The sequence below is a fragment of the Paramisgurnus dabryanus genome, chromosome 24, assembly GCF_030506205.2.
Source record: "Paramisgurnus dabryanus chromosome 24, PD_genome_1.1, whole genome shotgun sequence".
Taxonomy (NCBI): Eukaryota; Metazoa; Chordata; class Actinopteri; order Cypriniformes; family Cobitidae; genus Paramisgurnus; species Paramisgurnus dabryanus.
The window spans coordinates 11,930,909-11,944,498 of NC_133360.1; the positions used below are offsets into that span (position 1 = coordinate 11,930,909).

At 39.7% G+C, this 13,590-nt stretch overlaps 1 protein-coding gene across 1 annotated transcript; it reads left to right on the forward strand.

Annotated features, from left to right (window-relative positions):
- The first annotated feature begins 668 nt into the window (after positions 1–668).
- On the forward strand, positions 669–12,198 carry tdrd5 (tudor domain containing 5). The gene is made up of 17 exons (XM_065245614.1): positions 669–750; positions 1,239–1,475; positions 1,768–2,187; positions 2,279–2,430; positions 2,589–2,672; positions 2,750–2,806; positions 2,883–3,051; positions 3,148–3,326; positions 4,218–4,432; positions 5,077–5,286; positions 5,420–5,486; positions 6,517–6,714; positions 6,796–6,954; positions 7,310–7,405; positions 7,492–7,641; positions 8,550–8,700; positions 11,488–12,198. The coding sequence occupies exons 2-17, from the start codon at positions 1,247–1,249 to the stop codon at positions 11,673–11,675; spliced, it is 2,724 nt and encodes a 907-aa protein (XP_065101686.1). The 5' UTR covers positions 669–750; positions 1,239–1,246; the 3' UTR covers positions 11,676–12,198.
- Positions 12,199–13,590: the final 1,392 nt, after the last annotated feature.

The window sequence follows — 13,590 nt, forward strand, 5'->3', positions numbered from 1 at the left end:
CCTAATTTAATCCCTATAGGGGTGGTTTCCCGGACAGGGATTAGCTTAAATCAGGACTAGGCCTTAGTTTAATTATGAAATAGAACTAGTTTTAACAAACATACTTTACTAAAAACATTACTTGTGTGCATTTTGAGGCAAAACGAATGGCACTGATGTATTTTAAGATTTGTAAGTGCAAGTTGTTTTCAGTTTGGACAGCTCTTACATTTATTTTAGTCCAGGACTAACCTAATCCCTGTCAGAGAAACCACCCCATAATGTAATGCTATGCAATGATTTTTAAGGTTTACGTTTTTATTAAACTTTTTTAAATATTTATATTCAAATGTAATATTTGGAGTCACACTTAACATTTTTAAACGTAAATGACTCATTTAAGTATTAGTGTAATGTTGTAGAAATTGTTAATTATGCAAAAACAATTGACTGTTTTTTAAAATATAAACAGTAAATATTAAAATCAATGTATTTGTAAATTAAACTATATTTAGATGTAAACACGTTTTGATAAAATAAATATTTTTAAAAATAAAATAAAAAATTTTTATTTGGTGTTGTTTTTAGTGACGCGATGCGTAAGCGCAGGTTATAAATAAGTCGCTCTCGCGGTACTTTGATGTCATACGCCGATCGGTCTGCGCAGCGCCGCATGAAGTCGAACACGTGTGTGTTGTGGCGTGATTGACACACGATGATGTGAAACCGCGTTTACTTCACGACAACGGTTGAACTTATTTTTCGATAAAGGTAATATGTCTCTCTCAAACACATTAACATATAACGTTAGAGAGAAATGTAGAAATATAAGTTTCCCCGCGAATGTCGTGTTTAGCACGTGTGCGCGTGGAGATATCATTAAATCAATACTTGTGGAGACATCTCATGTGTCTTAATGTTTGTGGTTTTCTTAGACGTAGTTCATGCTGTATTAAAGCAAATCTGTGGAAAAATAGTTTTGCTGAGGTAACGATACAAAACGTATGGTTTCCATTAAAAATAACGTTACCTGTATGAACCAAAATCAGTTTAAGTTGTATTGAAACCCGTACCAAGATCCTGTATAAAGTGTGTTTTGGGTCTTATTTAACGTAGGATTTAATGGTGTTCATTGGTTCCCATCCACCATATTATAAAATCCCACCAATAAAACCCATTACCAGTAGAGACCAATACAATTCCCATTATAACCTTTAAATTCATTAGAATCTCTGTAATGGTTTCTATTGTTGTTTCAGTGGTCAGAATGACCCAGGATCACGTCCTCGCAGCTCTGAAAAAAGATGTCAGATCCCTGCTGATATCAGCCAAGCATGGGCTGACCCCAGAACAGCTCAAGCGGGACTACCAGATGATGTTGGGATATCCCTTGCCACTGAGGGTACTGGGATTCCACAGTGTTCTGGATATGGTCAAGGAAATCCCTGATGTTGTGCGCTTGGAGTTTAATTTTGATGGCAGCATCATTTTGAAAGGTAATGTTCATACGGTGTATGTACTGTACATACTTTGTGTTTTACATTCATACTGGCAATGATTACATCACTGAAGGTTGCATCTTGCAGTTGTATTGTTGTTCATAAGAGACGTTCCCATAGCTGGTATTGTTGGGCTGCACAACTGGTTATAGCATTTCAATGTTGCTCATGTTACTGATAACCCCTCCATTGAGTGCAAGTAGATGGGTGTGGTAAAAGTAATTTCCCAATAAGGTCTTGGCTCTTACTTATCGAATTTCGGAGTAATTGTGCATCGTCCTCTTTACAGCAATTGGAGACGAAAACACCAAACGCATCGAAGAGATGGTTTCCAAGCAGCGTGACCACAAACCCAAAACCAACAATCGAAGGTTGCAATCAAAGCCCTTTCAAGTCCGTTACCCGCACCACCAGCCAGTCGTTCTGCCTCGACGGGGTCCAGCTGTACCCCCGTTGCCTGCTCATCTACGCAGCCAACTGAAGCAGTTATTATCTCATGGCCCTGTAAGACTGTCCGACCTAGAGTCCAGATACATGGCGCAGTTCGGAAAGCCGCTCCAGATAACCCAATACGGCTTCTACTCCATTTCCGAGATGCTGGCGTCCGCCATGGATTTCATAATCATGCGGCAGAGTCGCGCAGGATCTCAGTTGCTGCTGAGGAACAATGATAAGCCAGAGATTCGGAGGTCGGGTCGTATCAAGCAACGTATGTGGTTATTTATTTACAATATTATGAGGCAATGTATAAAGCAAAACATTTTCATCTTGCTGTGATTAAATTTTTTTTGTTGTAAAAGCGGAGGTCAAACCCGTAGTCCTCGGTCCTAAAGCTACTTCACCAACAGAAAAAATCAAGCGATTTTCACAGGTTCCTCCTGCTGTTCCTCGTGCTTTTCCTACACCAGATCCTGTAAAGAAAGAGGATTCTTTTCAAAAAATAGTTTTGAAGGTTTGGATCTTTATCTTTTAGGTTATAGTGATTTAGCTTTAAAAAATGGCAATGAGATACATTATGTATGCGTTACTTTTGTTAGGTCTCTCTTATTGCTATTTCATATTGCACAACGAATAACTGTGTGTGAATGTTCGGTACATTTTATACTGTAGCTTGAGGAGCAGCTCAAAGACCAAATCCTTGAGAAGGGCACAGCTGGTACCGTCAGCCGCGAGCTGAAGGATAAACTGCGAAAGGTCAGTCATAACATCTAAAATGTCATGGAATGATCTTCTCATCTTGGCTTTCTTCTGAGATATCAATCTTATTTCAGGTTGTAGCTGAAAATAACAATGGTGTATCCATTCACGATCTCCCAAAAGAATATAAGGTATTGCATTTACGAAAGTGATTCATTATTTGTTTTATTATCATTGCATCAATATTGGCTTATTTGTTATGCTCAGAGGATGTACAGCGAGGAGTTGCCGGTATCCCAATGTGGCTTTCTGAGCGTGACAGAGATGGTTGGAGCTTTAAGCGACACGTTGTCCATCCAGCCTGGCAAAGAGAAAGGCGAAAACCACTTGATCATCGTAGAGTCCAAAATGAATGACGCACAACCTGCTGAACCTGGTACTGCCCTTTTCACTTCTATCTTATATGATTTGAAATCATTTTGACTAGATAAAGTGAGAATGTTTTTGTTCATGATTGTATTTCTTTGGCCAGAATTATCACCGGGTCACGGCACCACTTCCAGTTTGGATGCTGAATCCCCAGCTTCCTCCAATAAAGGCTATTACTTTAGTTTCCCTCGGTCTGCCTGGGAGGGTGACGAAGCGGAGCTATCTACTGACTCTCAAGATTCAGATTCTGAGCTCAGGGTCGCCAATAAAACCATCCATGAGGTAAACAACCACTATTGAATATCCATTATCCTCCTCCACTAATCTGAAGTAAATTTAGGTAGGATTTTAAGGGAAAATGTTAAGCTGTTTATGAAAGGAAGTGGGTGTGTCCAGCAACTTGCCAAAGTTGAGAAAAGTTTATGCTGACAGACTTTCGGTAGCGACTGCCAATGAGAGTAAAGCACTATATTACTATGACAACCAGAATTAGGAAGCCTTCTAAAGACCTCATTGAAAGAGATGGGCGACACGTTGCTTCAGTAATTTACATAATATGTAGTAGGGACGCACCCATACTATTATTATTGTCCGATACCGATAAGGGCTGTGTATCGACAAGAGTCTCGCGATACGTATCATGATATGTGGGTTGCGTTGCAATATGCTGCAATACATTGTGGTGCTGTTAAGCATGGCGGTATATTGGCATATTTCCTGTTTGAGGAAAATAATAAGATATAATTTTAGGAAAGCTGTCAATGAGAACTATTAATTCATTTAAATGTTCTTAACTCTTTCACCGCCAGCGTTTTTAAAAAAAGTTTCCAGCTTACTTTTTGTGCATCTCCCTCAGACTGGGTGACAAAAAACGCTGGGGTGCACCATAACACGTCAGCCGTGTCACTGCAGTCACTTAACTTTAGTCTCGTGCACGTGGTTCACAACAGAACCGAAGGAGAAGACAATGCTGAATAAAGTTGTACAGTAAACTATATTTTGTACAGATTTTAGTATCCGATTATTTTACGCAGAGAATAAAATGGGGTTATGCAACTGACATACAAGTCAGTGCATTCATGCAGTTAATAAACTATTGGTTTGGTATTTCTGTCTTTATCATGATAAAGCCGATATATCTGTGGTTTTAAAACATGTGACTGGTTGTTGTAGATGGTGGATCTTCTCCCAGTGTTAATGGTGAGCCAGTGGACAGCAGTTCCTCCGGATGCCCTGCTTTGTCAGAAACTGAAGCCGCCGACACGTAGGAAAGAGAGGGAGCTGGTGCCGGTGCTGGTGGAACAAATCGAGTCTCCTACTCATTTTTACATCCGCTTTAGCCAAAACAAAGAGGGCAGAGCTTTGGAGAACATGATGATTGAAATGAGGTAACATCTCTTATTCATGAGTGCTGCTAAGTTTCATCATTATTTGGGATGAGATTGTTGCTGTTTATTTGGATGTTTGTCTGTGTAATGCACTGTTTATACTGTATGCTATTGAACAGTGGCGGCCGGTGACTTCTTTTTTCGAGGGCGCACGATTCGAAGTTTGTCACAACATGTATATAGCCCGTCATGTGTGTGGCTTGTAATTTCAAAATATGTGTTCGATGCGTCGAGGGAACCTATGTGCATCACGTGTCTTGTCAAAATAAGTGTCTGCTTCAGATGCGTCCAAGGGGTTTATAATAAAGAGACGCTCGCGTTAAGGGAGTATCTTGCATGTATTTTGTGAACGTGAGCGTCTCTTTTATCATAAACCGTTTTGACGCGTGTGCAGCAGGCACTTATTTTGAAAAAACACGTGATGCAAATGGTTCACATTATGCAACAAACATATATTTCGAAAAACACGAGCAACACACATGAACAAACATTTTATACAGTATTATGCATCATTGTCATGTGACCTCACTATGTTGCGTGTTTTATTCTGCAAGTGGCATCCAGTTTTCATCTCCGAGTTAAATATGTATGATTCAATAGTAGAATGAGTAGTATGCAAAACACCCATTGTTTTTCATTTTCAGGAGCTGTTATTCCTGCCCAGATGTGACCGAGAGGTACCGGCTGCCTGATGCTTACGTCCGTCCGGGTCAGGTGTGCTGTGTGGCTCCCAGAGATATGTGGTTTTACCGGGTAGTGATCCACGAAGTCCTCAGTGACACTGAAGTTAAGGTCTTCTATGTCGATTTTGGAGACATCACCAAAGTGAAACGGAACAGCCTCAGATTTCTCAAGTGAGTTCATCGTTTCTTTAATGAATTGTTGACCTAAAATGCTCACCCACATGTCATCCACCCCTGTTATGGACACTGAGAGTAATTTTAAGTGTTCATGTAAAACTTTGTATATTCTCACCTGATCCTTCAGAATGTGCTACGCTGACCTCGCAGCCCAGGCTGTCCCATCAATGTTAGCTGGAATTCGACCAATCACGGTAAGAGAAGCTTTTTCTCATTATCAGGTAAAGGGGACCTATTATGCAATATCCACTTTTACAAAGTCTTTGGGCATAATAGTAATCCTGTACCACAATACCAGTCATACGGGTGTATTTTTTTTAAATACATGTCCATATTTGTCAGCACGTTGTAGCGCTAATGCAGTCAGGGTGCGTTCACACCAGACCCGAAAGAAGCGTTAAGCGCTAGGGCTGCACGATAAATAGAACGTGATAGTCATGCGCATCTCGTCAGTAAAGCCGGTTCCTTGATAAGTAGTAAATCGCCATCACCTGCTTTCAGATGGAGCGGCATTTACTACACAGAGCCGAAGTTCCCTGACAAGCTGGGCCATATCGCAGGCGATACATCCGCAATAACTAATGCGAAAATGTGAACTACGGCTTTGTGTAGTAAATTTCGCTCCATCTGCTAATCCGGAAGGAACCGGCTTTACTGACGAGATGCGCATGATTAATTACGCGATTAATCTTGCAGCCCTATTAAGCGCAATTGATTTACATGTTAAATCAATGCAAAAACGCGATAGACACACTATGCCAAGATTTGCGTAAATGAGGTTCATGCCGTGTTAATCAATCAGGAGCTTGCTCTAGTTGTGACGTGATTGCGACGTAGCGAGTGGAGGCAGAAATACGAAACAACAATGGAGGGCAAAATGCATGTCGAAACCCGGAGCTGTACGACACATCTTCGTACTTTTAAAGAAATAGGAATAAAAAGTATCTTGCTTGGAAGAAAGTGAGTGAGGAGGTCGGACAATCTGGTAAATTGTAAAAAACGCTCTTTACTCAATTTCAGCATACATATTGAGATTACAAGTTAGCTAAAGCCAGCAAATTGTCTGATTTTCACACGCGAATTTCATGAGTGAATGAAGCGAGTTAACTCAATGTTCAAGCATGTTTGCGCAAATAGGGCCATTTTTCGCTTCATTCGCGTTTCTGGTGTGAACACATGCAGGAATTAAATTTTTACTGTATTTTACTGCATTTTTTGTTACAGAGCAGCTGGACTCAGAGCGCCATCAGTTCTTTTCACAGGATGTGTTGCGAGCGCACCCTAGTGGCCGCCGTCCACAGCTACCGAGAGAACTTCCTGTTGCTCTTCCTGTGTGATACAAGCACAGATGAAGACGTTTACATACACGTTGCCCTACAGGAGGAAGGCCATGCCCTGCCCTGCACCACTGCTTACAGATCGGTCTGGTCACTACAATACATACTACTGTATATGGTCAATAAAGGCCGCCTGTGCTTATTTAATCTTCACTTGGGCTTCCAGGTATCTGGACAGTTCAATCCAATGAACTTTTACCTTGGAAATGATCAGCTTGAGGACATCAAGGAGTACGTTTCGCCTTCCACATCATGTTCAGCTGCCACAAATGGACAGAATGCCAAAGTCCATGCTCATGGAGAACGCTCTCCAACTTCTCAAATGGTACGCCTTCCCAGAAGATATTTTATATAAAGCCATTTGAGATTTGGTAATAAAATTGGTCCATATTTGTTGGACACAGACTGATAACGTTATAATACAATGCCTTCATTTTATCCTCTTGTATGTTAGCGACATAAATCTATCATAAAAGTAATCCAAATGACTACAGTGTCTTATGAAGCAAAACGATACCTTAACTAATTTATTAATATTTTCAGCTTATTTAACAATTGATACGTCTTATTATAATAACATGCAAATCAGTGGGGTATTTTCCCTTTGAAATCTCATTGGTTTTATGTGACTAAACATGCATATGACCACTAGAAAAGGAACAGTGCTGTTAATTTCCTAGGTTTTCAACCCTGAAAAGAGAGAATCTGGTTTCCCCTCCAAAGATGTCAATCCAGTCTTGGACCTTCCTGAGCTGGAGGTTATTAGCATACCTGAGGTGAGCGCTTCCACAAGTCACATCTGTACACATACAGTACGATCACATTTTGAGTTTATTAGCTAAAACTTGACATTTCCTTTCAGAGTGAAAACATAAATCCGCCCAAGGTTCAGCAGGATCAGAAGGATAAAGAGCCATTGTCCTGTGGTGAATGGGATCGGGGCTGGATAGCAGAGAGAGAAAAATGCGATGAGAGGAATATCGAACCTGATGTCCAATCCGAAGGATTTAAAGTATGATGGTTCATCATTATATCTACAGGGTTCCCACCGGTCGTTGAAAGTTTGTGAATCTGGGGGAAAACATTCAAGGCCCTGGAAAGTTTTAGAAAATATACAAACATAGATATGCAGGTCATTAAAAGTGCTTGAATCTATTTTATGCAAGAAGTTTTCTGGAAAAAAATCCATATTATTTCATGTGTAGTGTAGGATAATATCATAAAAATTCTAGACTTTTTAAGCACACGTGCTAAACTATTCGCTTTAAATGCTTATATCTTCTGTATGCGAATGTTGATTCATACCAAAATGCTTTTTTGCATAGTTGTGTTTGACAAATGAAAACGTCTCGGGTTACGTATGCAACTGTTGTTCCCTGAGAAGGGAACGAGGCACTGCGTCTGGAGACGTCTATCATCTGACGTACTGTATCCCAATACAGCTCATTCTCACACTGAATCCTCTGGGAATTAGTCAGTCGATGTTAATTGTGATTAGATGAGAACGTTAATTTGCTCTCCGCAGAGATTCATCCGTTTAATCATTCAACAGAAAAGACAAGTTTCTACAAGAGAGACATCGCTAGTCGACCAATGGCGGATGGGAGGTGTTAGGAAACTAATTCAGTTTGCCACTGGGGACACAGAAGCGCACTTCACCTTAAGCAGGCATCACATCCCAATTTGCATACTGTCTGTCTGAAATAATATTTGAAATTAGTTTGTCCCAAATCATATGATGTTGAAATAAAGTACCCTAAGCAACTCATCACTAGTCAGAATTTATAACTGTAAGTTGAAATGACTTGCAAAGCCGTACATTTTACAGTGTAGTACAAGTAGATGAATTGGGATGCAGCCATGTATATTAAAAAATTTCACATTTGTAAAAACGACTTCATTGCATTTTTTCTGATACAGCCCTTACCTGTTCAAGCACCAGCAGATGAACCACAGATGGGTGGAGCTCCAGCCGAGCCAAAACCAGTCGCGTCCAACTGTGCCAGTCCACCTCTTCTCCTCCGCAACCAACAACAGCCTCACCTGATACAAACCAACTGTAGCTATGCAGGTAGACATTTACATTTGACATTTTTATGCATTCGGCAGATGCTTTTATCCGAAGCGAACTTATGCCGGATTTCCACCGACTGCGGAACGGCTGCGGATCCGTTGCGGAACGGCGGCGGAGTCAATCGGTTTCCATTCAAGTCAATGTGTGTATTTCCACTGACTGCGCTCCGAATCCGTCACAGCTCCGGCCATCCGCAGCCCTCCGGCACAAATACGCAGAGCTTCTATTTTTGACGGATGCCGGACAGCTCCGCAGGGCGGAGCCATGACTTTATCGCGTGATCATACCTGAATTCACGAGAACTCGTGTTTTTTTATTAAATCTTTGCAATACAAACATTACAAACACACACAAATAAAGTCATTAATACAGAAACAACAAATAATAGACAGGAACAGAGCCAGGGGAGTTTCAAATAAATACATTAAAGATAAAGCATATATAAATGTTTTAGCAGCCTTCTTATTTTTTGAATTTTGGATGTATTTGATGTACTGCTCTGTCTATGCGAGATCTCGTGTTGTGATCTGGGCTGGTTTGTAAAAACGTCATAATTCAACGGCATAATGGGCAGAGACAGAACTAGGTATCGCGCGATCATCACGTGAATTTGCGAGACCTCGTCACTTCAGCACGCAGCCGCTCTGCAACAAAAACGGAACTGGTGGGTATTGGCGGACGGCAGAGTGCGGAGACGTAACGCAGCGGAGCTGATCTGCAGCTGCTCCGCAGTCGGTGGAAATCCGGGGTTACAGTGCGTTACAAGCTATACTTTTCTTTTTGTTCACCATTTGTGTTCCCTGGGTTCGAACCCTTGCTAACGCAATGCTCTACTTTTGAGCTATATAGGAACAAATCACGAACACAAGAGCTAATAAAAACAAACTATAAATTAAATAATTGTAACACAAACTATAGCCATGATCCTGCTTTGTGATCACCAGCATTACCGATATTTGTTATTAAAGTATTTAATGTAAACTAGCATGCGAATTGGCGGTGATGTGCAGGGTTCCCATGGGTCCTTGAAATCCTTGAAAGTTTGTGAATCTGGGGGGGAAAATTCATGTTTATGATGCACATCCACAAAGGGAGTTAAACTTTCTTCAACTTAGTTGAAAACTAAGATAGATGCACGTTGTACATTTTATGTTGTATAAAGGCTTAATATTATGCAGAGTGCGTCATATAGGGGCTGTTTACACTTGGTATTAAGATGTGTTTTCATCGATCGGATCACAAGTGGACGAGAGAGACACATTGCGTTTACACCTGGTATTTAAATTTTTAAATTAAATTTAAAGTAATTATGAGTTTATATGGACGCAAACTAATATTATGTCGGAGTTTAGCAAGTATACATGCTGCACAGTGTTTTGTACGTTTATATGTTGGAGCTTTCTCTGAATTTTCAGCGCAATTGATGAAATAGGATCGCGCAACTTTCACGCTTTCAAAACGAAACTACGGAGAACACCCGCAGTAGTTTTATCAATGAAAGGCTAAAAACAGCGCTGTTCACCGTATGTTCACGCCAGAAGTCAAAAAAGACGTAAAACTTGTGTTTAATACCTCAGATTAGATAAATGGGCGGAGAGAAGGCAGTCGCGTGTGGCTGTTCGAACACATTCAACCACATTTGCGTTCCGCAACTCCAAAGCGATCTGATCGAAAGTGGTTTCGACTACCTCTGGATGTGGTCGAAAGTGGATGCGTTCAAAACGTTTTGAACACCGTTTACACCTGGCATTAACGTCGTCCACTTGTGATCCGATCGATGAAAACGCATTTTAATGCCAAGTGTAAACAGCCTCATAGAAAGCGCTTCGGTTTGTGTTTATTAACCCTTTAGTTTCACTTCATCACGCAGCTTTTCCTGTTATAGGTTTCTGTTAAAAACATTTAATTCATAAAAAATCTAGTATGTGTTCATTGTTCTGTCATAGTTTCTTCAAAATTAGGTTTTATTTGAGTGTTTTTAATAAAAATATTGTCATTCTCACCATGACGTGTACGCCCCACCCCTTTGATTGCCCCGCCCCCAGTTAATTGAGTACTCGTTCTTCAGACCAATGGATTAATCGAAATGAAAAAATGACATAAATGCACATCCCTAATTTTTAAGCACACGTGCTAAACTGTTCGCTTTACATGCTTAATCTTCTGTATGCGAATGTTGATTGATACCAAAATGCTTTTTTTGCATAGTTGGGTTTGACACATGAAGATGTTTCGGGTTACGTATGTAACTGTTGTTTGCTGGGAACGGGACGAAGGGGATCATCAGATTTCTAACTTTATATCTGAAAGGACATTTTAGGTAATCGATTGTTGCTATTTGTTGCATCTGCGCAGTAGGATACTGTTGCCTGAATCATGAACTTAAAAGCATTTGAAGTATGTACTAGCATGTGTTAACTTTGGAGGTTATCATCACACAAACCCCTCCTTCTAACTATATTATGCACAAGTATTAAACATAAGCAATGATCTCACAAGTGTTACATAGTAAGTTATCGTGAATATTAGTGATGCACCAATATATCGGTATCGGCAAATGCATTTTTCTCACTATCGGTCTTGACTGGAAAACACATCAGAGCTCATGCTGTGGGATAGTTTTGAAATTGGGTCACAATGGATTTTATGACAAAATAATTTGTAACAAGAAGTGAAAAACAAAACTATCAATATATATCGGTATCCGCATCCCTAGCGAATATAAAATTCTGCTTTGTTCGCTTTGTCCAATTGATTCACTAAACCCTCTCTGTGTTTTTCCAGGTGTACCCGTGTATCCGAACCAGCCTCCACTTTCCAACTACATGTTCCAGTTATTCAGTTCTCCAGAGAAAACCGGTTCAAACTTTCTTTTTCAGCACCACACGTCTCCATTTGCTTTAAACCCGGCCGTTCGACTCTCCGCCGGGCCACACGTTCTTCATCAGTGGTGCACCAAGAAGAAAGCCTGACCAGCGAATACGTCTGTTACGCACCTTGTGTTAAATACTTTTTGTTCATTACTATAGGAATATCTTAAAGTTTCTGATACTGAAAAAATCCAGCTGTGTTCTCAAACAAGCGAAGAAGAAGAATTATGAACATGCAGATAATTATTTGTTCAGGTTATAAAATCTCTCGGGTAGTGGATTGTTTTTATTTTTATGGACTTAAAAGCGTTTTATTTTTGTTCGGTTCCTTGTTCAGACTTTTCTTTATTAAGAAATACTTTACGCATTTTATAAGAAAATATAAAAGTGATATTCACATTCAGTTGATTCTCTTTTTTTTACGAATTAACTAGGAGAAAATGTCTTTAATGTGAGTCTTTCTGATATTCAAACGTCATTATTTAAACACAAAAACTAATCTATATATTGAAAACTATCTATAAACAAAGAAAAGGAGTGATATTCATAAGTTGATTGCATTTCTAATAATCATTCAGTGTTATTTAAAATAAAATGCACTTGTGCGAGCATTGTTTCTTTCATAATTTATATCAAACTGAACCGTAAAATCAAATCACATGCAGTCAATACGCAGTCCAGCCTTTTCTTGTCCCTGTTTTTTCAAGCTTGTAATACGCTGTGTCTCCCAGCTGATGAATTTTAAAATCTTTCGCTAACCTCTGCCAACTCTAATAATGAAAGATGAACTCGATAAGCAAAGTAAGACAATGACTCGCTTTTAAAGAGGCACATCTGTTTGTTACTATACTTTTTCGGCATGCCTTTTTAAATAAGGATCATATCTTGGCATTCTGGTACAACAAAGGGTACATACAGTGAATGGCAGGCTGTAATGGTTAGACCCCACCCCAAACTCATGTCACATTGAATGTTTCTGCAAGTAAAGCCAGGATGTGAGGAAGTGTGGCATTGAAAAATACATAAATATTTGGATTAATAGGATTAAACTGGAAGGACGACTCATTTGAACCAGAGTCTGTCAAGCATGGCCAAAGGATAATCGTCGGGTTGTTGGATCAGAATTAAACTATTTCTGGAAATGCTGTGATGAACTTTGACAGTATTTTGTTATGCACCTTCATCGCGACTCGGATGACAATGATTTATATCCTCGCATAAGGGAAGAGAGCTCTGGGATCGAATTAAACCACACTGCTGCATAGCAAATTATATTACCCCGGTTAACTGACCCTCACAGACCATTCTCCTGACAAGATGCCACTGGTTACCATAGAGACCTGTTTATCTTCCATCAGGTACCTATTAAAAATTAGCTCATATGTGGATGACGAAGATAAACAGCTTGTGGATTTTTATGAAATAAAATTTGTAGGCATAATAGCAAATCGAACTTTAAAAAAATTTACAGAGTTTTCCAACCTAACTTCATGGCAGACCGGGGCTAGTTGTCACAGTGGGGAAATTACTTCAGTTACTATATGATTTATTAAAAAATACTGAGAAATGTGACAACTAGCCCCAGTCCCCTCTACTGTGTTAAAGGTGACATATCATGAAAATCTGACTTTTTTCGAGTTTAAGTGCTATAATTGGGTCCCCAGTGCTTCTATCAACCTAGAAATGTGTAAAAGATCTACCCAGTAACTTAGTTTTGGTAAACCATTCTCTGCAAGCATTTGAAAAAATAGGTCATTGAAATTTGTTTCCCTCAGTGATGTCAAAAGAGGGATAATATCGCCCCTTAAACTGCACTATCCAACCAGACACTGCCATTTAGTGCAGAGATCAGCTCATTTGCATTTTAAAGGACACACCCAAAAACGGCACATTTTTGCATACACCTACAAAGTGGCAATTTTAACATGTTATAATAAATGATCTATATGGTATTTTCAGCTAAAACTTCACATATGTACTCTGGGGACACCGAAGATTTATTTGACATCTTAAAAAG

Excerpts from the sequence above, each read along its gene's own strand:
- tdrd5 (XM_065245614.1), top strand. The coding sequence starts at position 1,247 with ATGACCCAGGATCACGTCCTCGCAGCTCTGAAAAAAGATGTCAGATCC. Across the intron at positions 3,327-4,217 it reads CCAATAAAACCATCCATGAG|ATGGTGGATCTTCTCCCAGT; the intron begins GTAAACAACCAC and ends TGGTTGTTGTAG. Across the intron at positions 5,287-5,419 it reads AACAGCCTCAGATTTCTCAA|AATGTGCTACGCTGACCTCG; the intron begins GTGAGTTCATCG and ends CTGATCCTTCAG.